Source organism: Amphibalanus amphitrite, unplaced genomic scaffold (genome assembly GCF_019059575.1).
Source record: "Amphibalanus amphitrite isolate SeventyFive unplaced genomic scaffold, NRLGWU_Aamphi_draft 001945F_arrow, whole genome shotgun sequence".
Classification (NCBI taxonomy): domain Eukaryota; kingdom Metazoa; phylum Arthropoda; class Thecostraca; order Balanomorpha; family Balanidae; genus Amphibalanus; species Amphibalanus amphitrite.
The window spans coordinates 59,753-87,649 of NW_024883438.1; the positions used below are offsets into that span (position 1 = coordinate 59,753).

The 27,897-nt window shown below is 51.3% G+C and overlaps 1 protein-coding gene across 1 annotated transcript in view; it reads left to right on the forward strand.

The window, feature by feature from the left end:
• The window catches only part of LOC122375877 (serine/threonine-protein kinase minibrain-like), a gene marked incomplete at its 3' end in the record, with an annotated part of 62,235 nt that extends 39,347 nt beyond the window's left edge, over positions 1-22,888 (forward strand). The window contains exon 4 of the mRNA XM_043355452.1: positions 22,670-22,888. Coding sequence (XP_043211387.1) covers positions 22,670-22,888 — 219 coding nt within the window. The remainder of the gene's footprint in view (positions 1-22,669) is intronic.
• Between the last annotated feature and the right edge of the window lie 5,009 nt (positions 22,889-27,897).

A 27,897-nucleotide genomic window follows, 5' to 3' on the forward strand; every position in this document is an offset into this window, starting at 1 on the left:
GGGGTTTAAGACCAGTGTGCCCCCCCCCCCCTTTGGCTGCGCCCCTGCAATGCGCCTGAACAGAGGCGGCTCCCTCCCCAGTCTACCGGTGACCCCCCACTCCCCTGTAACGGCCGGCGCAGAGCTGCGCGGATGCATGGTCCAGGTCATTGGCCATACGTGTCTGAGGCGCGGGGAGGATGATGCCCTGTCTCGGTTCGATTTCGGAAAGTAATGTCCAAATATTACCCACTGTGATCAGTCTACGAAATCCTTTCTGTGAATAAACGCTTTATGATTAAAACATGTATATTTGAATGCAAATGTCTGAACACTCACAAACACTTTCCATCGCGATCATCATCACTGCAAAGGTGCGACCCTGATGAGCTGCTGAGCATCCGGGCTGCGCTGCAGGAGCTGGACTCCTGAGCGGGAGTCCGACCAATGCGGATCGGCTCGCCGCAGGCAGACGTGGGGGAGGCCAGCATCGCCGCCAGTTCAGCTTTACTGCAGCAGACCACGCCCGCCGGCAACATCGTCTCCAGCTCGCGGCCATCTCAGTGCAGCTGGAGTAGCGCTTCACCTCATCTGTTCTTGGTGCCAGACTTGGCAGATCCGTCGGTACACATGGGAGTAAACAAAGGAACTAAAAAGGGAACTGACGTGCCCGTTTCGCTTTTTCAAAGGGACCCTCCTATCAGACACGTGCATGGGTCCGAGTGATGGATCTATGATCTTTGTGAACCCCGAAGGAAAGTGCAGGTTAGAATCTATGGTCCCACCGGATTCAGCGTGAAAAATTTAATCTGAATCTATGATCTCATAGGATCTGACGATAAACCAAGAACATTGATCTATGATCTGAGTGGATCCCACCATGCACAACATTTGCATATACTCAAGCATATACTTTTCGATATTTTCAAAATCTTGCAAATTCGAGATAGCAGTTTAATAGCGCAGTTCATTTTGAGTCCTCTCATGCAAAGAAATTGGATCTAGCTAAAAAAACTGAGCTCTTGGGAGCGATTCCCGTGGTTCAGTGGCGTACGCACATACAGGACATTCCGTGCATGCCCTGTCCCTTTGGCTCATCGTCCCCGGCGCCCTCAGTGACTGGCGCCCCTCTGTCCAGTGTTGGCGCTCCTCCAGTCGATAGCGGCGCGCTTCTAGTTGATGGCGAAGCCCCTCTGTCCAGTATTGGCGCTCCTCTGGTGATAGTGGCGCCCTCCTAGACGATATGGTGGGCCGGTGGCGCCCCTTTGTCCAGTATTGGCGCCCCTCCAATCGATAGCGTCGCGCTCCTAGATGATGGTGGGTGGCGCCCCTCTGTCCAGTATGTCAGTTATGTTCGTTCCGCACGTGTACGAACATAACTGACACATTCAAGTTTCAGATATGTGGCGCCCTCCTTGTTGTTGGCGCCCTCTTGATTGGCGCCCTCTCGTCCAATGCCCTGGTCCTTCGCAAATTCCTGGGTACGCCACTGCCGTGGTTCAATGCTTTAAGTCGAAATCGGCCGAACATGACGTCACTCTGACGTCATTTCCGGCCGACCTATCATAGATACGAAGTTCAAATTTGGACACATGGTGTCAAATTGATGCAGCCGAGGTACTGAAGGTTGGCGGCGATACGTCAAGCGGTTTAGAAGTTATTGCGGAAAAACGGGAGGGGGCGATGAATAGCCCCCCCCCCCCCAGCGGGGCGCGGGTTGATCGCCGGCACAGGCCATTTTGCGTCCTTCGACGGCACAAGGGGAAGGGGGTAGGTAAGACCCCCCTCGCGTTTGGCCCCTGATCTAGCTAGAGCTTCGCGGAAGAGACGAGCGTGTTGCCCTTCACGAGAGGAAGCCGATGATACCCAAGTTTAAGGTCCTAGGTCATCGGCTGACCTTCCAGGTCAGGTCAATGACCCAAAAGTCGGGAAAATTGTGACCTGTTAGAGCATCGGTAAGTGTGACTGCAATGGAGTTTTTCGGGGTGCTGATCACGATATCATGCCAGTTTTTATCACAGATGATGTCTTCATTCATTTAGGCCAGGTCGGGTCAGGTCAGGTCAACCAGTAGGGGTCCTGCCGGATATTCGTAGTAGGTGGCAACCGCCTCTGACAGCTTCGTAACTTGTTACGAAGGCACCAAAACTACTTCGTAAACGTTCATATGGTTGCTAAATTCGAATTTAGCTCGAAAACTGGTCTAGAAACATGTAAAACTCGAAAAAGTGAACCGAGGTCACCAAAGGTCAATGACCTGACCTGACCTTCAGGTGACCTTGACACCCACCAATGCATGGGGGCAACATCATATCACATGTTTGAACGCTGGAAACCACGAAAACACTGCAAACGCGCGGCTAATAATGCGAACCGACATATACGCCGAATCGCGATTCCGGGCAAACAATGCCTCAAGAAATAGGTCACAGGTCAACGGTCATTCGGGTCAGGGCCATGAATTTTTTAGAGTAGGTGTAACATTGATTGATTCGAGGGTACTGAAAGTTTCGTCGCGATCGGCCGCTTTCTACGCGAGTTATTCGCGAAAAACCGAGGGGGTGGGTCCGTTCGACCCCCTGTACGACCCCCTATACCCCCTTTTCACTCTTTTCAATGGCACATTGGTATTGACCATATTTGAACGCATTTTAACCGTTATTTGAACGACAATCACCAGTCCCTAAGCGCCACGGTTGGAACAGGCTGCAGGCTTCAGCGGCGCTGGGCCCCGGCGTGCCGGCGGAGGGTGGCTGGAGCCGGGCGGCTGACGTCACCCAAGTATGATGCACGCAGTACACAGATCTATGCTGCAGGGACCCGAACAGCCCTATGGGCTCGTCTGCTTTTAGCGGGGGGGGGGGGGGGGGTTCTGGAATCTGGACCGATTTGGTCCTCACTCTTGTTTCCTGTTGGTCCGCCCAGAGTAATCTATCAACGAAAAACGGCAACGATCCTCGGTCTCCGCTATCGAATTGTACAGAAATTATTAAAATTGGTCGAACTTTTTCGGAGCAGTGGCATGTCTACTCTTCTTATCTGCAATACTCGCCCGGTATTGCAGACCTTGTTTGTCATTTCTGGTGGGGATAAAAATATGCACACTTCAAAAGTGTTTACAAAAGGGACCGTGTATATCACACCACGGTGAGATTTACACAATACCGGCCATTTGTGTAAATCACACCCACCCCGGTGTGATATACACAAAATCTACTACGTAGTGTAAATCACACCCGGGTGAGGAATACACAGAGAGGGCAGCTGTGTGTATATCTCACCACGATGTGACGTCATAGCAACGCTGAACGTCCATTGGTCAGAGCAGTGACTCTGCTCGCCCATTGGTCAGATCAGACTAAGCACTACGAATATTCCGGCGGGATTCCGGGCGTCCTCTCTCTCGGAATCAGCTGACCGCCTGGCCTAGTGGTGAAGGTGCTTGCACCATGATACGGATGTTGCGGGTTCGAGTCCCGTCGGTGCGGGCGCTTTTTCCCGCATTTTCGCTTTTCCTTGGTAGCGGTGGGTTCGCTGCCGACCGACAAGTTTAAAAGCACCAATACAATATGGAAAGCGACGTCTGAATGCTCGTGGCGAAGCGGTGCAGTGCCGAAGGCAATGCCTTAGGAGAGATTACAGGCAATGGTAAGTCAAATATTTTTAGGTTAAGTGGTTGTGTATCTGGCTTCAGGCCGAAGGCCTGAAGCCTGATGCACAACCACTTAACCTAAAATATCCGAAGGTTGGGACTTTTCAATTAGACAATCACTATTCTTTAGAATTGTGATTTTCTATTGAAAATCCCAACCTGAGCTACCTCTCTAGGGGGGTGTTTAGCGTTTCTGCCGCGATTTGGGTCATTTTGAATCCCTCAAAAACGGCACGGTAGAATTTCTTGCCATTTTCAGCGTTTGGTCCCGTATCGGGGAGCTACCGGCTGGCATCGGTCGCTTGAAATATAATTAACCCGTTTTGGGGTAATCCGCACGTGCATTTTCCCATAGGGTTAACATGGGGGAAAATTGGAAATTCGATTTGCGAAAAATTTCGTCAATTATATTTGCTGATATTTTTAGGGTCGGATCTCGGGCTGGCACCCCAACTGACGGTGGTAATTATTTAAAATATAATTGACAAAATTTCGGGTAATCGTCACAAACAGTTACCCCATGTTGAGCCTATGGCGAATTCGAAAAATTATTTTCAAATCGATTTTGCAAAAAAATTCCACGTTAGATTTTGAAAATGTTCCAATATGTTGTGCCCCGGGGTGTCGGCTACCACACGGTATGGGTCAGATATGGGGCGATTGAAAAGCACGTGCCACGTGCAAACGTGTTTGATGGGGTAACCTCCGGGAAAATCCGACATTGGCCAACTGGGGGTCCTATGGCGTGGAAACCACTCCACTTAGCGACACCAAATCAGTGCAGCCGGTGAGCAGATGAGTCCAGCTTGTCGCACTAGTGGTCACGTGGCGCACGTGCTATTGCACGTGCCGTGGCACGGGGTCAATTTTGGTGCTTAAATATACTAGTATTGTGAAATGCAAGGAATGGGGGAAATAGCCGTCAGGCCGTCAGTTTTTATGATAGGGTCGATCTGAAAACCAGTATAGACACAGAATGAAGGGGGCTAAAAAACTGCTATCTCGGATTTTTTGTATAATGAAAAATTCAAAATTCTGGGGAAATTATATATTCGAAAGGTGAAATTTCCCTAAATTTTCCCGTTTTTCGAGTTTAGCCGTCCACTGTTCAGGGACGGTGACACCGGCCGGGGTCATCTTTTATATGCTGATGGCCACGTCGATGGGTCATCACGTGGCGTAAACGGTGAAGCTGTCAAAGGTCCGGCACGTGCCACGTGGCCACGTGTTTGAGTCGCGTACCTCCAAGATTATCGTGTGTTTGCCGACTTGTGGCCTTATAGCACGAAAACAGCACAAGCCAGGAACACTGAAATGGTGCAATCGGTGAGGGGACAAGCCCTGCTTGCACCACCGGTGGTCACGTGGCACACGTGCAAATCTGGGCACCTTCGTTGCGGAGATATTTTATAGTGAAATATTCAAATGTACATAACTTTGTAAGTTTAAGTCCGATTGGGCTAGAATTTGGTGGGTGGATGAATTGTTAAGCGACATGAACGAATGCACCATGTTTGTTGCAGTGCGCCACGTTTGTCTAAAAGCGCCATTTTGCCGCAAATCGCAGAATGTGCGTAACTTTGTCGAACATGGGACGATTAGGGTGCGCTGTAATTAAGGGATGGCTGCTTAAATGGCAGATATGAATGCACCACACTTCCCGCAAGGCGCCATATTTGTCTTAATGCGTCAGTGTTTGCGTTTTGCCTACGGCGGGCGTTTTTTGCGGCGGTGTTTGCGTTTTTTTCGGTGTTTGCGTTCAAAGGCGGGCGGCCGTTTTTGCGTTTTTGGCGGTGTTTGCGTTTGGCGGCGGGCGGCCGATTTTTGCGGCGTTTTGCTGTTGGCGGCGGGCTGGCGTTTTTTTGCGGCGGAGTTTGCGTTTTTTGCGGTTTTTGTGTTTGGTAGCGGGCGGGCGGGCGATGCGGGTGTTTTTGCGGTGTTTGCGTTTGGCGGGGGGGCGGCCGTTTTAGCGGCAGTTTGCGGTGGACGGGCGTTTTTTTGCGTCGTTTTGCGGTTTGCGGCGGGCGGCCGTTTTTTGCGGCTTTTTTGTGGTTTGCAGCGGGCGGCCGCTTTTTGCGGCGTTTTGCGGTTGCCGGCGGCCGGGCGTTATTTGCGTTGTTGCGATTTGTGGCGGGCGGCCGTTTTTTGCGGCGTTTCGCCGTTGGCGGCGGGCGATGCGGGCGTTTTTTTGTGGCGTTGGTGTTTGCGTTTTGCGGCGGACGGGCGTTTTTTTGCGTTTTTTCTGCGCTTTTCGGCGGGCGGGCGATTGTTTTTTTGCGAAGTTTGCGTTTGCGTTTTGGGTGTGCGTTTTGCGGTGTTTGCGTTTGGCGGCGAGCGGGCGGTTTTTCACAATTAAAGTCCCAACCTTCGGATCCGCAGAGCTGTTCGACAAGCGCTGCCCGGGCCTATCCGAAGGTTGGGACTTTTCAATTAGACAATCACTATTCTTTAGAATTGTGATTTTCTATTGAAAATCCCAACCTGAGCTACCTCTCTAGGGGGGTGTTTAGCGTTTCGGCCGCGATTTTGGACATTTTGATTGGGGCAAAAACGGCTAGTTAGATTTTCTTGCCATTTTCAGCGTTTGGTCCCGTGTGGGGGAGCTACCTTGTGGCAAAGTTACAAAAAATATAATTGACACGTTTTGGGGTAATCGGCACGTGCATTTTCCCATAGGGTTAACATGGGGGAAAATTGGAAATTTGATTTGCGAAAAATTTCGTCAATTATATTTGCTAATATTTTTAGGATCGGATCTAGGGCTGGCACCTCACCTTCTGGGGGTAATTATTTAAAAATCATAGGGTACAGTTTCGGGTAATCTTGACGGACAGTTACCCCATGCTGAGCCTATGGCGATTTCGAAAAATTATTTTCAAATCAATTTTGCCAGAAATTTCCACGTTAGATTTTGAAAAAGTTCCAATATGTTGTGCACCGGGGTGTCGGCTACCACATGGTATGGGTCAGATATGGGGCGATTGAAAAGCACGTGCCACGTGCAAACGTGTTTGATGGGGTAACCTCCGGGAAAATCCGACATTGGCCAACTGGGGGTCCTATGGCATGGAAACGACTTCATCTAGCGACACCAAATCAACGCAGCCGGTGAGCAGATGACTCCAGCTTGTCGCACTAGTGGTCACGTGGCGCACGTGCAATTGCACGTGCCGTGGCACGTGGTCAATTTTGGTGCTTAAATATACTAGCATTGTGAAATGCAAGGAATGGGGGAAATAGCCTTCAGGCCGTCAGTTTTTATGATAGAGTCGATCTGAATACGGGTATAGACACAAAATGAACGGTGCTAGAAAACTGCTATCTCGGATTTTTTGTAAAATGAAAAATTAAGAATTCTAGGGAAATTATATATTAGAAAGGTGAAATTTCCCTAAATTTTCTCGTTTTTCGAGTTTAGCCGTCCACTGTTCATCAACGGTGACACCGGCCGGGATCATCTTTTACATGCTGATGGCTACGTCGATGGGTCATTACGTGGCGTGAACGGTGAAGCTGTCACAGGTCCGGCACGTGCCACGTGGCCACGTGTTTGAGTGGAGTACCTCCCAGATTATCGTGTATAAGCCAACTTGTGGCCTTATAGCACGAAAACAGCAGCAGTCAGGAAGCCTGAAATGGAACAATCGGTGAGGGGACAAGCCCTGCTTGCACGACCGGTGGTCACGTGGCACACGTGCAAATCTGGGCACCTCCGCTGCGGAGATATTTTATAGTGAAATATTCAAATGTACATAACTTTGTAAGTTTAAGTCCGATTGGGCTAGAATTTGGTGAGTGGATGAATTGTTAACCGACATGAACGAATGCGCCATGTTTGTTGCAGTGCGCCACGTTTGTCTCAAAGCGCCATTTTTGCCGCAAATCGCAGAATGTGCGTAACTTTGTCGAACATGGGACGATTAGGGTGCGCTTTGATTGAGGGATGGCTGCTTAAACGGCAGATATGAATGCACTACATTTGCCGCAGGGCGCCATATTTGTCTTAATGCGTCAGTGTTTGCGTTTTGCCTACGGCGGGCGTTTTTTTGCGGCAGCGTTTGCGTTTTTTCGGGGTTTGCGTTTGACGGCGGGCGGCCGTTTTAGCGTTTTTGGCGGTGTTTGCGTTTGGCGGCGGGCGGCCGTTTTTTGCGGCGTTTTGCGGTTGGCGGCGGGCGTGCGTGCGTTGCGGGCGTTTTTTTGCGGTGGTGTTTGCGTTTTTTGCGGTTTTTGTGTTTGGCGGCGGGCGGGAGGGCGATGCGGGTGTTTTTGCGGCGTTTGCGTTTGGCGGCGGGCGGCCGTTTTAGCGGCGGTTTGCGGTGGGCGGCCGTTTTTTTGCGGCGTTTTGCGGTTTGCGGCGGGCGGCCGTTTTTTTGCGGCGGTTTGCGGCGGGCGGCCGTTTTTTGCGGCGTTTTGCGGTTTGCGGCGGGCGGCCGTTTTTTTGCGGCGGTTTGCGGCGGGCGGCCGTTTTTTGCGGCGTTTTGCGGTTTGCGGTGGGCGGCCGTTTTTTGCGGCGTTTTGCGGTTGCCGGCGGCCGGCCTTTATTTGCGGATTTGCGGTTTGCGGCGGGCGTCCGTTTTTTTGCGGCGTTGCGCGGTTGGCGGCGGGCGATGCGTTTTTTGCGGAGGCGGTGTTTGCGTTTTGCGGCGGACGGGCGTTTTTTGCGGCGTTTTTTTTGCGTTTTTTCTGCGGTTTTTGGCGGGCGGGCCATTGTTTTTTTGCGAAGTTTGCGTTTGCGTTTTGGGCGTGCGTTTTGCGGTTTTGCGTTTGGCGGCGGGCGGGCGGTTTTTCACAATTAAAGTCCCAACCTTCGGATCCGCAGTGCTGTTCGACAAGCGCTGCCCGGGTATCCGAAGGTTGGGACTTTTCAATTAGACAATCACTATTCTTTAGAATTGTGATTTTCTATTGAAAATCCCAACCTGAGCTACCTCTCTAGGGGGGTGTTTAGCGTTTCGGCCGCGATTTTGGTCATTTTGATCGCCGCCGAAACGGCACGGTAGATTTTCTTGCTTTTTTCAGCGTTTGGTCCCGTATCGGGGAGCTACCGGCTGGCATCGGTCGCTTGAAATATAATTAACCCGTTTTGGGGTAATCGGCACGTGCATTTTCCCATAGGGTTAACATGGGGGAAAATTGGAAATTCGATTTGCGAAAAATTTCGTCAATTATATTTGCTGATATTTTTAGGGTCGGATCTCGGGCTGGCACCCCAACTGACGGTGGTAATTATTTAAAATATAATTGACAAAATTTCGGGTAATCGTCACAAACAGTTACCCCATGTTGAGCCTATGGCGAATTCGAAAAATTATTTTCAAATCGATTTTGCCAAAAATTTCCACGTTAGATTTTGAAAATGTTCCAATATGTTGTGCCCCGGGGTGTCAACTACCACATGGTATGGGTCAGATATGGGGCGATTGAAAAGCACGTGCCACGTGCAAACGTGTTTGATGGGGTAACCTCCGGGAAAATCCGACATTGGCCTATTTGGGGTTCTATGGTGCGGAAACGACTTCAGCTAGCGACACCAAATCAGTGCAGCCGGTGAGCAGATGAGTCCAGCTTGTCGCACTAGTGGTCACGTGGCGCACGTGCTATTGCACGTGCCGTGGCACGGGGTCAATTTTGGTGCTTAAATATACTAGCATTGTGAAATGCAAGGAATGGGGGAAATAGCCGTCAGGCCGTCATTTTTTATGATAGGGTCGATCTGAAAACGGGTATAGACACAGAATGAAGGGGGCTAGAAAACTGCTATCTCGGATTTTTCGTAAAATGAAAAATTAAAAATTCTGGGGGAATTATATGTTCGAAAGGTGAAATTTCCCTAAATTTTCCCGTTTTTCGAGTTTAGCCGTCCACTGTTCAGAGACAGTCACACCGGCCGGGGTCATCTTTTACATGCTGATGGCCACGTCGATGGGTCATCACGTGGCGTGAACGGTGAAGCTATCAGAGGTCCGGCACGTGCCACGTGCCCACGTGTTTGAGTCGCGTACCTCCCAGATTATCGTGTGTTTGCCGATTTGTGGCGTTATAGCACGAAAACAGCACCAATCAGGAAGCCTGAAATGGTGCAACCGGCGAGGGGACAAGTCCTGCTTACACCACCAGTGGTTACGTGGCACACGTGCGAAGATGGGCACCTCCGTTGCGGAGATATTTTATAGTGAAATATTCAAATGTGCATAACTTTGTAAGTTTAAGTCCGATTGGGCTAGAATTTCGTGGGTGGATGAATTGTTAAGCGACATAAACGAATGCGCCATGTTTGTTGCAGTGCGCCACGTTTGTCTCAAAGCGGCATTTTTGCCGCAAAGCGCAGAATGTGCGTAACTTTGTCGAACATTGGACGATTAGGATTCGCTGTAATTAAGGGATGGCTGCTTAAACGGCAGATATGAATGCACCACATTTGCCGCAGGGCGCCATATTTGTCTTAATGCGTCAGTGTTTGCGTTTTGCCTACGGCGGGCGTTTTTTGCGGCGGCGTTTGCGTTTTTTCGGGGTTTGCGTTTGACGGCGGGCGGCCGTTTTTGCGTTTTTGGCGGTGTTTGCGTTTGGCGGCGGGCGGCCGTTTTTTGCGGCGTTTTGCGGTTGGCGGCGGGCGTGCGTGCGTTGCGGGCGTTTTTTGCGGTGGTGTTTGCGTTTTTTGCGGTTTTTGTGTTTGGCGGCGGGCGGGCGGGCGATGCGGGTGTTTTTGCGGTGTTTGCGTTTGGCGGCGGGCGGCGGTTTGCGGTGGGCGGCCGTTTTTTTGCGGCGTTTTGCGGTTTGCGGCGGGCGGCCGTTTTTTTGCGCGCGGCCGTTTTTTGCGGCGTTTTGCGGTTTGCGGCGGGCGGCCGTTTTTTTAGGCGGTTTGCGGCGGGCGGCCGTTTTTTGCGGCGTTTTGCGGTTTGCGGTGGGCGGCCGTTTTTTGCGGCGTTTTGCGGTTGCCGGCGGCCGGCCTTTATTTGCGGATTTGCGGTTTGCGGCGGGCGTCCGTTTTTTTGCGGCGTTGCGCGGTTGGCGGCGGACGGGCGTTTTTTGCGTTTTTTCTGCGGTTTTTGGCGGGCGGGCCATTGTTTTTTTGCGAAGTTTGCGTTTGCGTTTTGGGCGTGCGTTTTGCGGTTTTGCGTTTGGCGGCGGGCGGGCGGTTTTTCACAATTAAAGTCCCAACCTTCGGATCCGCAGTGCTGTTCGACAAGCGCTGCCCGGGCCTATCCGAAGGTTGGGACTTTTCAATTAAGAACAATCACTATTCTTTAGAATTGTGATTTTCTATTGAAAATCCCAACCTGAGCTACCTCTCTAGGGGGACATTTGCGTTTCTGCCGGAAATTGGGACATTTTGATCCCCGCGAAAACGGCACGGTAGAATTTCTTGCCATTTTCAGCGTTTGGTCCCGTATCGGGGAGCTACCGGCTGGCATCGGTCGCTTGAAATATAATTAACCCGTTTTGGGGTAATCGGCACGTGCATTTTCCCATAGGGTTAACATGGGGGAAAATTGGAAATTCGATTTGCGAAAAATTTCGTCAATTATATTTGCTGATATTTTTAGGGTCGGATCTCGAGCTGGCACCCCAACTGACGGTGGAAATTATTTAAAATATAATTGACAAAATTTCGGGTAATCGTCACAAACAGTTACCCCATGTTGAGCCTATGGCGAATTCGAAAAATTATTTTCAAATCGATTTTGCAAAAAAATTCCACGTTAGATTTTGAAAATGTTCCAATATGTTGTGCCCCGGGGTGTCGGCTACCACATGGTATGGGTCAGATATGGGGCGATTGAAAAGCACGTGCCACGTGCAAACGTGTTTGATGGGGTAACCTCTGGGAAAATCCGACATTGGCCTACTCGGGGTTCTATGGCGCGGAAACGACTTCATCTAGCGACACCAAATCAATGTAGCCGGTGAGCAGATGAGTCCAGCTTGTCGCGCTAGTGGTCACGTGGCGCACGTGCTATTGCACGTGCCGTGGCACGTGGTCAATTTTGGTGCTTAAATATACTAGCATTGTGAAATGCAAGGAATGGAGGAAATAGCCGTCAGGCCGTCAGTTTTTATGATAGGGTCGATCTGAAAACGGGTATAAGCACAGAATGAAGAGGGCTAAAAAACTGCTATCTCGGATTTTTTGTAAAATGAAAAATTTAAAATTCTGGGGAAATTATATATTCGAAAGGTGAAATTTCCCTAAATTTTCCCGTTTTTCGAGTTTAGCCGTCCACTGTTCAGAGACGGTGACACCGGCCGGGGTCATCTTTTACATGCTGATGGCCACGTCGATGGGTCATCACATGGCGTGAGCGGTGAAGCTATCAGAGGTCCGGCACGTGCCACGTGGCCACGTGTTTGAGTCGCGTACCTCCCAGATTATCGTGTGTTTGCCGATTTGTGGCGTTATAGCACGAAAACAGCACCAGTCAGGAAGCCTGAAATGGTGCAACCGGCGAGGGGACAAGTCCTGCTTACACCACCAGTGGTTACGTGGCACACTTGCGAAGATGGGCACCTCCGTTGCGGAGATATTTTATAGTGAAATATTCAAATGTACATAACTTTTTCAGTTTAAGTCCGATTGGGCTAGAATTTGGTGGGTGGATGAATTGTTAAGCGACATGAACGAATGCGCCATGTTTGTTGCAGTGCGCCACGTTTGTCTCAAAGCGCCATTTTTGCCGCAAAGCGCAGAATGTGCGTAACTTTGTCGAACATTGGACGATTAGGATGCGCTGTAATTAAGAGATGGCTGCTTAAACGGCAGATATGAATGCACCACATTTGCCGCAGGGCGCCATATTTGTCTTAATGCGTCAGTGTTTGCGTTTTGCCTACGGCGGGCGTTTTTTGCGGCGGTGTTTGCGTTTTTTTCGGTGTTTGCGTTTGACGGCGGACGGCCGTTTTTGCGTTTTTGGCGGTGTTTGCGTTTGGCGGCGGGCGGCCGTTTTTTGCAGCGGTTTGCGGTTGGCGGCGTGCGGGCGTGCGTTGCGGGCGTTTTTTTGCGGCGGTGTTTGCGTTTTTTGCGGTTTTTGTGTTTGGCGGCGGGCGGGCGGGCGATGCGGGTGTTTTTTTCTGTTTGCGTTTGGCGGCGTGCGGCCGTTTTGGCGGCGGTTTGCGGCGGGCGGCCGTTTTTTTGTGGCGTTTTGCGGTTTGCGGCGGGCGGCCGTTTTTTGCGGCGTTTTGTGGTTTGCGGCGGGCGGCCGTTATTTGCGGTTAGCGGCGGGCGGCGGGCGGTCGTTTTTTGCGGCGTTTAGCGGTTTGCGGCGGGCGGTCGTTTTAGCGGCGGTTTGCAGCGGGCGGCCGTTTTTTGCGGCGTTTTTTGTGGTTTGCGGCAGGCGGCCGTTTTTTTTGCGGCGTTTGCGGTTGACGGCGGCCGGGCGTTATTTGCATTGTTGCGGTTTGCGGCGGGCGGGCGTTTTTTTGCGGCGTTTTTTGCGTTTTTTTCTGCGGTTTTCGGCGGGCGGGCGATTGTTTTTTTGCGAAGTTTGCGTTTGCGTTTTGGGCGTGCGTTTTGCGGTGTTTGCGTTTGGCGGCGGGCGGGCGGTTTTTCACAATTAAAGTCCCAACCTTCGGATCCGCAGAGCTGTTCGACAAGCGCTGCCCGGGCCTACTCGACGGTGTTCTTTATGCATCTTTACGTTTATATCCGAAGGTTGGGACTTTTCAATTAGACAATCACTATTCTTTAGAATTGTGATTTTCTATTGAAAATCCCAACCTGAGCTACCTCTCTAGGGGGGTGTTTAGCGTTTCTGCCGCGATTTAGGACATTTTGACTCCCGCAAAAACGGCACGGTCAACTTTCTTGCCATTTTCACCGTTTGGTCCCCTATGGGGGAGCTACCTTGTGGCAAAGTTGCATGAAATATAATGGGCCCGTTTTGGGGTAATCGGCACGTGCATTTTCCCATAGGGTTAACATGGGGGAAAATTGGAAATTCGATTTGCGAAAAATTTCGTCAATTATATTTGCTGATATTTTTAGGGTCGGATCTCGGGCTGGCACCTCAACTTTTGGTGTTATTTATTTAAAAATCATAGGATACAATTTCGGGTAATCGTGACGGACAGTTACCCCATGTTGAGCCTATGGCAAATTCGAAAAATTATTTTCAACTCGATTTTGCCAAAAATTTCCACGTTAGATTTTGAAAAAGTTCCAATATGTTGTGCCCCGGGGTGTCGGCTACCACGTGGTATGGGTCAGATATGGGGCGATTGAAAAGCACGTGCCACGTGCAAACGTGTTTGATGGGGTAACCTCCGGGAAAATCCGACATTGGCCAACTGGGGGTCCTATGGCTCCGAAACCACTCCACCAAGCGACACCAAATAAGTGCAGCCGGTGAGCAGATGAGTCCAGCTTGTCGCACCAGTGGTCACGTGGCGCACGTGCTATTGCACGTGCCGTGGCACGGGGTCAATTTTTGTTCTTAAATACACCAACATTGTGAAATGCAAGGAATTGGGGAAATGGCCGTCAGGCCGTCAGTTTTTATGATAGGGTTGATCTGAAAACGGGTATAGGCACAGAATGAAGGGGGCTAGAAAACTGCTATCTCGGATTTTTTGTAAAATGAAAAAGTTAAAATTCTGGGGAAATTATATATTCGAAAGGTGAAATTTCCCTAAATATTCCCGTTTTTCGAGTTTAGCTGCCCACCGTTCATCAACGGTGTCACCGGCCGGGATCATCTCTCATATGCTAATGGCCACGGCCATGGGTCATAACATGACATAAACGGCGAAGCTACCGGAGGCCCAGCACGTGCCACGTGGCCACGTGTTTGATTCGAGTACCTCCCAGATTATCGTGTGTTTGCCGATTTGTGGTCTTATAACACGTAAACAGCACCAGTCAAGAAGCCTGAAATGGTGCAGTCGGTGAGGGGACAAGTCCTGCTTACACTACCCTTGGTCACGTGGCACACGTGCAAATCTGGGCACCTCCGTTGCGGAGATATTTTATAGAAAAATATTCAAATGCACATAACTTTGTCAGTTTAAGTCCGATTGGGCTAGAATTTGGTGGTTGGATGAATTGTTAAGCGACAGAACGAATGCGCCACTTTTGTTGCAGTGCGCCACGTTTGTCTCAAAGCGCCATTTTTGCCGCAAAGCGCAGAATGTGCGTAACTTTGTCGAACATGGGACGATTAGGATGCGCTTTGATTGAGGGATGGCTGCTTAAACGTCAGATATGAATGCACCACATTTGCCGCAGGGCGCCATATTTGTCTGAATGCGTCAGTGTTTGCGTTTTGCCTACGGTGGGCCTTTTTTTGCGGCGGTGTTTGCGTTTTTTTTCGGTTTTTGCGTTTGGCGGCGGGCGGCCGTTTTTGCGGTGTTTGTGTTTGGCGGCGGGCGGCCGTTTTTTTCGGCAGTTTGCGGTTGGCGGCGGCGGGCGTGCGATGCGGGCGTTTTTTGCGGCGGTATTTGCGTTTTTTGCGGTGTTTGTGTTTGGCGGCGGGCGGGCGGGCGTTGCGGGTGTTTTTGCGGTGTTTGCGTTTGGCGGCGGGTGGCCGTTTTTTTTTGCGGCGGTTTGCGGTGGGTGGCCGTTTTTTTGCGGCGTTTTGCGGTTTGCGGCGGGCGGTTGTTTTTGCGGGGTTTTGCGGTTGCCGGCGGCCGGCCGTTATTTGCGGTGTTGCGTTTGGCGGCGGGCGGCCGTTTGTTCGCGGCGTTTTGCAGTTGGCGGCGAGGGATGCGTTTTTTTTTTGCGGCGGCGGTGTTTGCGTTTTTTGCGGTGTTTGCGTTTTGCGGCGGACGGGCGTTTTTTTGCGGCGTTTTTTGCGTTTTTTCTGCGGTTTTCGGCGGGCGGGCGGTTGTTTTTTTGCGAAGTTTGCGTTGGCGTTTTGCGCGTTTCCTGGCGTTTGCGTTTTGCGGCGGGCGGGCGGTTTTTTCACAATTAAAGTTATCCGAAGGTTGGGACTTTTCAATTAGACAATCACTACGGACGCGCGTTTTTTGCGGCATTTTGTGCGTTTTTTCTGCGGTTTTCGGCGGGCGGGCGATTTTTTTGCGAAGTTTGCGTTGGCGTTTTAGGCGTGCGTTTTGCGCGTTTTGCGGTGTTTGCGTTTGGCGGCGGGCGGGCGGTTTTTCACAATTAAAGTCCCAACCTTCGGATCCGCAGTGCTGTTCGGCAAGCGCTGCCCGGGCCTATCCGAAGGTTGGGACTTTTCAATTAGACAATCACTATTCTTTAGAATTGTGATTTTCTATTGAAAATCCCAACCTGAGCTACCTCTCTAGGGGGGTGTTTAGCGTTTCTGCCGCGATTTGGGTCATTTTGAATCCCTCAAAAACGGCACGGTAGAATTTCTTGCCATTTTCAGCGTTTGGTCCCGTATCGGGGAGCTACCGGCTGGCATCGGTCGCTTGAAATATAATTAACCCGTTTTGGGGTAATCGGCACGTGCATTTTCCCATAGGGTTAACATGGGGGAAAATTGGAAATTCGATTTGCGAAAAATTTCGTCAATTATATTTGTTGATATTTTTAGGGTCGGATCTCGGGCAGGCACCCCAACTGACGGTGGTAATTATTTAAAATATAATTGACAAAATTTCGGGTAATCGTCACAAACAGTTACCCCATGTTGAGCCTATGGCGAATTCGAAAAATTATTTTCAAATCGATTTTGCAAAAAATTTCCACGTTAGATTTTGAAAATGTTCCAATATGTTGTGCCCCGGGTGGTCGGCTACCACATGGTATGGGACAGATATGGGGCGATTGAAAAGCACGTGCCACGTGCAAACGTGTTTGATGGGGTAACCTCCGGGAAAATCCGACATTGGCCTATTTGGGGTTCTATGGCGCGGAAACGACTTCAGCTAGCGACACCAAATCAGTGCAGCCCGTGAGCAGATGAGTCCAGCTTGTCGCACTAGTGGTCACGTGGCGCACGTGCTATTGCACGTGCCGTGGCACGGGGTCAATTTTGGTGCTTAAATATACTAGCATTTTGAAATGCAAGGAATGGGGGAAATAGTCGTCAGGCCGTCAGTTTTTATGATAGGGTCGATCTGAAAACGGGTATAGGCACAGGATGAAGGGGGCTAAAAAACTGCTATCTCGGATTTTTTGTAAAATGAAAAATTGAAAATTCTGGGGGAATTATATGTTCGAAAGGTGAAATTTCCCTAAATTTTCCCGTTTTTCGAGTTTAGCCGTCCACTGTTCAGAGACGGTGACACCGGCCGGGGTCATCTTTTACATGCTGATGGCCACGTCGATGGGTCATCACGTGGCGTGAACGGTGAAGCTATCAGAGGTCCGGCATTTGCCACGTGGCCACGTGTTTGAGTCACGTACCTCCCAGATTATCGTGTGTTTGCCGATTTGTGGCCTTATAGCACGTAAACTGCACCAGTTAAGAAGCCTGAAATGGTGCATTCAGTGAGGGAACAAGTCCTGCTTACACCACCGGTGGTCACGTGGCACACGTGCAAATCCGGGCACCTCCGTTGCGGAGATATTTTATAGTGAATTATTCAAATGAACATAACTTTGTCAGTTTATGTCCGATTGGACTAGAATTTAGTGGGTGGATGAATTGTTAAGCGACATGAACGAATGCGCCATGTTTGTTGCAGTGCGCCACGTTTGTCTCAAAGCGCCATTTTTGCCGCAAAGCGCAGAATGTGCGTAACTTTGTCGATCATTGGACGATTAGGATGCGCTGTAATTAAGGGATGGCTGCTTATACGGCAGATATTAATGCACCACATTTGCCGCAGGACGCCATATTTGTCTTAATGCGTCAGTGTTTGCGTTTTGCCTACGGCGGGCGTTTTTTGCGGCGGCGTTTGCGTTTTTTTCGGTGTTTGCGTTTGACGGCGGGCGGCCGTTTTTGCGTTTTTGGCGGTGTTTGCGTTTGGCGGCGGGCGGCCGTTTTTTGCGGCGTTTTGCGGTTGGCGGTGGGCGTGCGTGCGTTGCGGGCGTTTTTTTTTTGCAGCGGTGTTTGCGTTTTTTGCGGTTTTTATGCTTGGCGGTGGGCGGGCGGGCGATGCGGGCGTTTTTGCTGTTTGCGTTTGGCGGTGGGCGGCCGTTTTAGCGGCGGTTTGCGGCGGGCGGCCGTTTTTTGCGGCGCTTTGCGGTTTGCGGCGGGCGGCCGTTTTTTGCCGCGTTTTGTGGTTTGCGGCGGGCGGCCGTTTTTTACGGCGTTTTGCGGTTGCCGGCGGCCGGCCGTTATTTGGGGTTAGCGGCGGGCGGCGGGTGGTCGTTTTTTGCGGCGTTTAGCGGTTTGCGGCGGGCGGCCGTTTTTGCGGCGTTTTGCGCTTCGCGGCGTGCGGCCGTTTTTTGCGGCGTTTCGCGGTTGGCGGCGGGCGATGCGGGCGTTTTTTTTTTGCGGCGGCGGTGTTTGCGGTGTTTGCGTTTTGCGGCGGACGCGCGTTTTTTTTGCGGCATTTTGTGCGTTTTTTTCTGCGGTTTTCGGCGGGCGGGCGATTGTTTTTTTGCGAAGTTTGCGTTGGCGTTTTAGGCGTGCGTTTTGCGCGTTTTGCGGTGTTTGCGTTTGGCGGCGCGGGCGGTTTTTCACAATTAAAGTCCCAACCTTCGGATCCGCAGTGCTGTTCGACAAGCGCTGCCCGGGCCTATCCGAAGGTTGGGACTTTTCAATTAAGAACAATCACTATTCTTTAGAATTGTGATTTTCTATTGAAAATCCCAACCTGAGCTACCTCTCTAGGGGGGTGTTTAGCGTTTCTGCCGCGATTTTGGTCATTTTGATCGCCGCCGAAACGGCACGGTAGAATTTCTTGCCATTTTCAGCGTTTGGTCCCGTATCGGGGAGCTACCGGCTGGCATCGGTCGCTTGAAATATAATTAACCGGTTTTGGGGTAATCGGCACGTGCATTTTCCCATAGGGTTAACATGGGGGAAAATTGAAAATTCGATTTGCGAAAAATTTCGTCAATTATATTTGCTGATATTTTTAGGGTCGGATCTCGGGCTGGCACCCCAACTGACGGTGGTAATTATTTAAAATATAATTGACAAAATTTCGGGTAATCGTCACAAACAGTTACCCCATGTTGAGCCTATGGCGAATTCGAAAAATTATTTTCAAATCGATTTTGCAAAAAATTTCCACGTTAGATTTTGAAAATGTTCCAATATGTTGTGCCCCGGGGTGTCGGCTACCACATGGTATGGGTCAGATATGGGGCGATCGAAAAGCACGTGCCACGTGCAAACGTGTTTGATGGGGTAACCTCCGGGAAAATCCGACATTGGCCTATTTGGGGTTCTATGGCGCGGAAACGACTTCAGCTAGCGACACCAAATCAGTGCAGCCGGTGAGCAGATGAGTCCATCTTGTCGCACTAGTGGTCACGTGGCGCACGTGCTATTGCACGTGCCGTGGCACGGGGTCAATTTTGGTGCTTAAATATACTAGCATTGTGAAATGCAAGGAATGGGGGAAATAGCCGTCAGGCCGTCAGTTTTTATGATAGGGTCGATCTGAAAACGGGTATAGACACAGAATGAAGGGGGCTAGAAAACTGCTATCTCGGATTTTTCGTAAAATGAAAAATTAAAAATTCTGGGGGAATTATATGTTCGAAAGGTGAAATTTCCCTAAATTTTCCCGTTTTTCGAGTTTAGCCGTCCACTGTTCAGAGACGGTGACACCGGCCGGGGTCATCTTTTACATGCTGATGGCCACGTCGATGGGTCATCACGTGGCGTGAACGGTGAAGCTATCAGAGGTCCGGCACGTGCCAAGTGGCCACGTGTTTGAGTCACGTACCTCCCAGATTATCGTGTGTTGTCCGATTTGTGGCCTTAGAGCACGTAAACTGCACCAGTTAAGAAGCCTGAAATGGTGCAATCAGTGAGGGGACAAGTCCTGCTTACACCACCAGTGGTCACGTGGCACACGTGCGAAGATGGGCACCTCCGTTGCGGAGATATTTTATAGTGAAATATTCAAATGTACATAACTTTTTCAGTTTAAGTCCGATTGGGCTAGAATTTGGTGGGTGGATGAATTGTTAAGCGACATGAACGAATGCGCCATGTTTGTTGCAGTGCGCCACGTTTGTCTCAAAGCGCCATTTTTGCCGCAAAGCGCAGAATGTGCGTAACTTTGTCGAACATTGGACGATTAGGATGCGCTGTAATTAAGGGATGGCTGCTTATACGGCAGATATGAATGCACCACATTTGCCGCAGGACGCCATATTTGTCTTAATGCGTCAGTGTTTGCGTTTTGCCTACGGCGGGCGTTTTTTGCGGCGGCGTTTGCGTTTTTTCGGTGTTTGCGTTTGACGGCGGGCGGCCGTTTTTGCGTTTTTGGCGGTGTTTGCGTTTGGCGGCGGGCGGCCGTTTTTGCGGCGTTTTGCGGTTGGCGGCGGGCGTGCGTGCGTTGCGGGCGTTTTTTGCGGCGGTGTTTGCGTTTTTTGCGGTTTTTGTGTTTGGCAGCGGGCGGGCGGGCGATGCGGGTGTTTTTGCTGTTTGCGTTTGGCGGCGGGCGGCCGTTTTAGCGGCGGTTTGCGGCGAGCGGCCGTTTTTTTGTGGCGTTTTGCGGTTTGCGGCGGGCGGCCGTTTTTTGCGGCGTTTTGTGGTTTGCGGCGGGCGGCCGTTTTTTTTGCGGCGTTTCGCGGTTGGCGGCGGGCGATGCGGTTTTTTTTTGCGGCGGCGTGGTTTGCGTTTTTTGCGGTGTTTGCGTTTTGCGGCGGACGGGCGGTGTTTGGCGGCGTTTTTGCGTTTTTTTGTGCGGTTTTCGGCGCGCGGGCGATTGTTTTTTTGCGAAGTTTGCGTTGGCGTTTTGGGCGTGCGGTTTGCGCGTTTTGCGGTTTTGCGTTTTGCGGCGGGCGGGCGGTTTTTCACAATTAAAGTCCCAACCTTCGGATCCGCAGTGCTGTTCGATAAGCGCTGCCCGGGCTATGTATGGAGACGTGCAGACAGGTGCGGAGTGCGGTCCCGCTTCCTGGGAAATGCTGGTCAGAAATAGCCAACCGGTACCGAGCTTACTACCGCGCCGGCTGTCAGACGAGGAAGCCCGCAGCGTGGTACGCGTATGCGAATTGCTTTAGGGATTTTTTTTTTGCAAACCTTCTGGTTGGGACTGGTTGCGAAGGAATGTTGAGGCATAACTGCATTCGTGGCGGGCTCAAGGGCTGGCTAGCTGATCGTAGCGCGTATTTAACACATTTTTACATCTGTTGAAGCTATCAAAACACTAGCGCCGGCTGCGGTGCGGAATATTGCCAACTGACCCAGGGTTTTGCTGATCCTTCATCAGTGACCCCGTCGAGTGGTTAGTTGGTAAGGCGCGGACCGGACCAATTGATACACTGTCAATGACCTATGACGTCAACGAGTGTGATCAGCAGCCGCGGAGTTCAGCCCCGAGCCTGCCGAGCTGTCTGTGAGCGTATCTGTGCGGTCGGTCGGCGACGCTTGCGGCTTGGCCCTGTCGTGACCGTACGGTACGCTGAAGCCCACCACGAACTGACCCATGTCGTGAGCGAGCTGGCGGTACCGTGACCAGCGGCGCTACTCCGGCGGCGCCGCTGATATTCCCACGGTCGGAGTGGGTCCGGTAGGACAGCGGCACGGCGTGACCCGACCCGACCCGAGGTCGCCGTGGCTCGGTTCTGCATCTACTGGGCGGTGACAGACATGACCAATGACCATTGATCGGTGACCACTGACCAGTTGCGTGGGAGGGGCGGCAACTCGGTTCTTTCGTTTGTTTATGTCCACTGTCCGCCGATCGGTGACCATAATCACTGACCGCTGATCAGTTTTGGGGTGAGGATGGCAGCTCGGCGATGTTCACCGCCGCAGGTTGGTACTGACCAGTGTCCTCGGGTCGGTGACCTCCGGCCGGTGACGGTCCGGTCGGTCTGCCGCCGCTGTGGCTCGATACTGTCCTCCGGCGGGTGACAGCCCGGTTCACCGCCGAGGCTCGATGCTGTCTAGCATCTTCCGGTCGTTGACAGCCCGGTCGGTCGCTGTGGCTCGGTGCTGACCTCCGGTCGACTGCCCAGTGACCTCGGGTCGGTGACCTCCGGTCGGTGACGGTCCGGTCGGCCTGCCGCCGCAGCTCTGTACTGTCCTCCGGCCGGTGACAGCCGGGTCAGTCGGCTGATGCCGCTCCGACAACGAGGGGCCCGTCCGGGCAGCCCCACGCCGGCCACTGTGAGGCTCCTCTGGGTGAGAGATGGAGGCGAACCGGCCCAGCGACAACCGTTACACAAGCCACACGGCCGCGGACGCCGACCGACCGATGGACGGACGGACAGCGTCTCTGGTGTGACTGGCCGAGCTGGTCGGATTTCGGCCCGGAAAACGGCCAAAGCTCCGCCGAGCTCTGCTAAGCTCAAGGAAGCTGTGAGCTCAGAGATGAGGCACGTAGGGTTAGCGGTGAGACTGGCATGGCGAGTGTGAGATCAGAGGAATCCGGCCGGGCTTGAGGTCTGGTAGGGCCATCAACTGCTCGTAGGAAGGGGCGGTACGCGGCACGACCGCACCGGTGTAGTGAGGTGGGCTTGGATTCGACGAAACTGCAGAATACCGCAGTATTTCATATTGGCCTGTGCAATGCAACTTTGGATTGGGGATGGGGAACGTTCAGTTGAAATGTGAAATGAGAAAACGCGCTTTTGATGGAATTGTGGCATGTCCTTAATTCCGGGGTGCAAGTTATGGGATGCCATGCTTACTATGCTTCGCTTTTACCTAATGAATGATATTGCAAATGCTGCTTATTGCTTTTCCGTTGCAATAATCCCTGTGCTTCGCTTGCAGTCTTTGTGTATCGCTTCTACTGCATTCCGCCCATCATTCATCATCGCTTCAGCTGTGATAAATGCCAGGTTTTAGTGGTTGTGGACAGTTAACCGCTACCTGCATCGCTTCGTCATTTATCATGCTTTCTCGCAGCTCATAACTCATGCCCGTTATATCATCTAAATAGGCCCGCGTCACCACCGTGATTACCTCACAGGTGCTGCCGAGTGCCGGTGTCTGACGGTACAAACGCGCGGCGCGCCGCCCGGCCCCTGCCCCTGCCCGCCCCTCCCCGCAGGCTGTTGGTAACGTGCTGCCATCTGTCACCAATCAGGTGTACTACACCAAGAAGCGGCGTCAACAGAGCCAGCGCGAGGAGGGAGGCCACAGGAAGGAGCGCCGGCTCTACAATGACGGCTGTGACGACGCCAACAACGACTACATCATCCGAGCCGGCGAGAAGTTCGCCGATAGATACGAGATCGACTCGCTCATCGGCAAGGGCTCGTTTGGACAGGTGAGAGCCTTCCCGGGGTCGTGTGGTGAGAGCCGGCCACGGGATGGGTGGTGGTGGGTGAGAACCGTATGCTGATGATCAGTACTGGGCGGTGGGCCGGTCGGGGTTAGTTAGTGACTGCGCCGTGGCATACAGGGTGTAACGAAATTATCCGGACATCTTTCTTCGCGCTGTAATTAAGAAGCAAGACATTCTTATATTTTCCCTTTTGAATTATTATATAGCCACCTTTCATAAGAGCGCAGGTACACATTTTTGGAGCATTCCAGCCACTGGATTTTCCAGCACAGTGGGTTTCATATAGAGTAGCGCCTTACTAACCTGTGCCCGCAGTTGGGCGGCGCTGGTGGCGGGTGTCCCCTCATTCATCTCCTGATGGACAATAGTCCATAATATATCGACGGAATTGCATGGGAACTATTTCCAAGCCATAGCCCTTTAGCCCAGAAGAACAAAAAGGTCCTCTCGGCATCACTTCTCATTCTGCTAGGGACTTGAAGGTGGTGCGCCGCCCCGTATGAAGACTGCGCGGCTTGAATCAGGTATCGGTACACGTTCAGAAACCGAGCCATCCTGTGCCGTCTGGTTGAGTGGCTCCAACCAATCGCTAGCCAGGATGTTGCGCCGGTAATACTCGTCACTGATAGTGGTTTTCTGTGTCGTCATGAACAGCTTGAATATTACACAGCAGCTGAACATGCTCCAGGTCTGGATTTTGGCCGGATGTTTGACGCCGGCGACGGCCGGCACATTCGAGCTGCTGGCAGCCCACACATGGCCGATTTGACGGTTCAACGGGTATCGCAGCTCGAACAGCTTCCCATCCGACCAGGTCACCTCATTCGTGTCTTCCTTCGACCAGTGGACACGCCCTGGCCTGAAGCCAAAGGTGGTGGACTGGTTGTTTTCCCGTCAATTTCATTGTCTTTTCCAGTTTGAAGGGAAGTAAAACCAAGCTAAAGGGCGGGTAACGGTGAATCATGATGTGGGACCTCTTATTATCTACCTTGGTAAGAATTCGAGTCAGTATGCGGATTAATTGGTGCCGTTTCCTTGTCGCTATCTTGACAACTCTCCTCACCACTTGGCAAAGGGCGCCTTTTGCGATCGAGGCCGGGCTGTAGAGTTCTGCACGGCTGCAATTTTCCACAGCCTAGCCGCCCCGCAGCCGTGGCTCCACAGCCACAGCCGCCCATAGCCGTGGCAAACTGTGGGCAGCCAGCCGTCAGCCGGCCGGGCATACTTTCAATGAAATGCAACCAAATAGTATATAATAAGTTGTTTTTAGTGGGCTATAGATTCCCAAGCTCATGAAGCATCATAGGTTAAGCGGTTGTGTATCTGGCTTTAGGCCAAAGGCCTGAAGCCTGATGCGCAACGCATGCCTACACAAGCCCTTGCAAGGGGTTAAGAAAGATGGGTAGGTAGGTACCTACATCAACAGAATACATAAACAACGAACCAGAATAGAAGCACTAGCAGTGTAGACATCTAATGCCAAATCCTGAAGCATGGTTGTGGGACAGAACAACAGACCCTGATGCTTTTCATTATCAATGTTAGGTAGGTATGGAAAATGAAACTGAAGTTGATGGACTGTCAAACAGTGATTGTCTAGTCAAAACTCTTGCTTCTTTCTTACCTTGCATATTTTCTGGGGTGTGATATGCCAGGCTTGAAGCAGCCTTCTGAGCAAGTCTCAAACTAATTTGATATGCAAGGCATCAAAACACTAGTGAGCATCGAAGAAAGAAAAACATTCATCTATTTTGATTTTTCCAAATAATGATCTTCGCTCAAATCCCCAAGGACGTGCGAGCCACAATTGCCCCTTTCAATCAAAATTTTACTTGAGTTTTTGATGACGTCAATAGCAAAGAAGTGGCAATTAATTGTTTTGTGTCACTATAAACAGCCATACAAGTTAAAAATAATAAATAATAATGCTATACAGTTAAAAACGTGCTCTCAAACAAAGAATAAATATCAAATTTTTACATTTCCAGAAGAAGACGTCATTTTATTAGTAATGTCAACAGCTCGCGTATGAAATATTGTGTTCAGGGTTTTCACCGTCATGTGAATCACGTGTTCAGGGTTTTCACCATCATGTGAATTAACCGTAAGTAAGGTTCATGCTCACTTATAATCTAATTCCATTGGCTTCGTTGATCAGCATTTTCTGTTAGCGGTCACTCACACACCAGTTAGAACATAAAGCGCCAGTTTTATATTATGTAATTGGACTTGCCGAAAATCCAGAAATACATCTAAGAGTTATCGACAATAAATAATACGTGAAGCGTTTCAGTTTTTTGGGATAACCGCCCAAACCACACCACCTACAGACACGATTCAAACACCAATCGACAGCTCTCGATCGTGGCTATGTGCGCGGCACATTTTAATCGCATTTGCACCCCCCAAATAGCCAAACTCGGCCCCTCGACTATGTCGCCCGACGCTCCAGAGATGGCGCTGACTGTCTGCGTGACGTCAGCTCACACGACCGGCGATCGCCGATCATAAAACGTTTATGTCACCGCTGGACAACCAATTCCAGCGGCCTGTCTTGCTTTTGCCCTCTTGTTCTGAAAAATTGGTCAAGAAACATGGCGTATAACCTTCATTTAAAACCAAATTTGCTCCCAACCACTTCGCCGTAAAACGCCGCAATACGCACCAGACCATGTCATCAAGCCGTGCAGACTACCATGGCCTATTCAAAGCGTCGTTCCGTGCGTCCTTGGTAGGTCAGTTGATAGAGTGGTAAACTTCCATGGGATGGGTCGCTGGTTCAATTCCAGCCCGGCACGTTTTTAAAATGCACATCTTTAGTTGCAGTACCCGGCCGCCAGGGTCGCGACCCCGTAGAGGTCGCTGCGATCCCCACGTGACCGACCGGCCGCCGGCCGGCGCAGCGGCGGAGCAGTATGGGGCGAGCGGGCGGAGGGGTTGGTGCGGTAACTGCGGTGCCGTCAGAGCGGCCGCTGCCGGACAGCGGGAATGCGGCATGATACAGACATGGGAAGGGGGGGGGGATAGGTAAATGGTGGATGGATGGATGAAGAAATGATGGAGGGAGGGAAGGAAGGGTAAGTGAGCAAATGATTGAGTCGGTGAGAGAACAAGTACAGAGGATGGAGCCGAAAGATGTTTTTAAAATGCACTTACAGCTTAGTTGCAGCACTCGGCCGCTACGAATAACTACATTACCGATCCTGAGTGGCGGGCGGGGGGGGGGGCGAGGTACCCAGATTTGGGATAGGTTGGTTACAGAATTCCACAAAATACTGACAAGATTATCGATTATGTTTAGTGGGGACGGGGAAGGGCACAGGGAAGGGCACGGGGACAGGACGGAGACGAAGACGGAGACGGAGATGTAGCGGCCAGCAGGAGCGGGGACGGAGACGGAGACAAAGAGAGCGGGAGCGGGAGCGCGGGAACGGGGACGGAGACGGCGACGGAATCGGAGACCAGACAGATACAGAGACAGAGACAGAGACAGAGACGAGACAAAGACAGAGGCGGAGACGGAGATGAAGCGGTCAGCGGGAGGGGGATGAAGACGGGGACGGAAAAAGAGAGCGGGAGCGGGAGCGGGAATGGGAGCTGGGACGGGAACTGGGACGGACATGGGGATGGAATCCGAGACGAGACAGATACAGAGACAAAGGCAGAGAGGGAAGACGGAGACGGAAACAGAGCAGGCATAATTATATCTTTAGCACTGAAAACATTACCGACCGTGAGTGATGGGTCCCGGAGGGGGGGGGGGGGTGCAGAGGGAGGAAGGCGGGGAAGGCTCGAGGCGAGTCACTCAGATTTGGGATAGGTTAGTTACAGAATTCCACAAAATACTGAAAAATAGCGATCATGTTTAGTATTACGAGCGTACCAATATACGTATAGCGTCTTGAACTGGGACATAAAAACGTATATGTATCTGCGGCGCGGGCGGGGAAGAAGCCACCAGGGGTGGAGAATTAGGGGTTTTGGGGGTGCTGGAGCACCCCCTGAAATTCAAAAGTCATCATATAATAGTGCTCCAGGGGTGCTTAAATTACGTCTGCGACACAAACTGTTTTGCGTAAGTCGCGAGGAGAGTGATGCTGCTGAAAAACGAACCAATATGTGCGTTTCTACGCAAGAATTCGACGATTCTATTCGCCAGGTGCTAGAAAAGCACCCCCTGGGGTTATGACAATTCTCCGCCCCTGGAAGCCACTAGCCAGTACTTTTTTCAGTACCAAGAGGGGATTGGAGTGGAGGGGAGAGGAGGGAAAGGGAGGGAGTGGAGGGAAGGGGAGGAAATCGAGGGAGGGAGGGAGAGGGCCGGGGGAGCGAAGAAGTGCGATGAAGGAGACGGAGAGAGGAGGGAGAGAGACGGATGGGGCGGGGTAAGTAAGCATACCATTGGATCAGTGATCGACAAAGTCAGAGAGCGGAGAGGAGGGAGGGAAGAGGGATGGAGGCAGGGAGGGAAAGAGAAAGGGAAAGGAAAAGAGAGAGAGAGAGAGAGAGAGAGAGAGAGAGAGAGAGAGAGAGAGAGAGAGAGAGAGAGAGAGAGAGAGAGAGAGAGAGAGAGAGAGAGAGAGAGAGAGAGAGAGAGAGAAGCGGGCATTATGGACGGGACGGGCAGGGATTTCTATATAGATGTTCAAAGGACGATTAGCGCCGGTAGGCGCGGGAGGGTGACCTAGGACGGGCAGGGATTTCTATATAGATATTCAAACCACAGTGTATAAATAGTTCAAACGACGATTAGCGCCGGTAGCGCGGGAGGGTGACCTAGGACGGGCAGGCATTCTATATAGATGTTCAAACCACAGTGTATATAAATATTCAAACGACGATTAGCGCCGGTAGCGCGGGAGGGTGACCTAGCGGGCAGGATTCTATATAGATGTTCAAACCACAGTGTATAAAATAGTTCAACGACGATTAGCGCCGGTAGGCGCGGGAGGGTGACCTAGTCGACAATAAATAATACGTGAAGCGTTTCA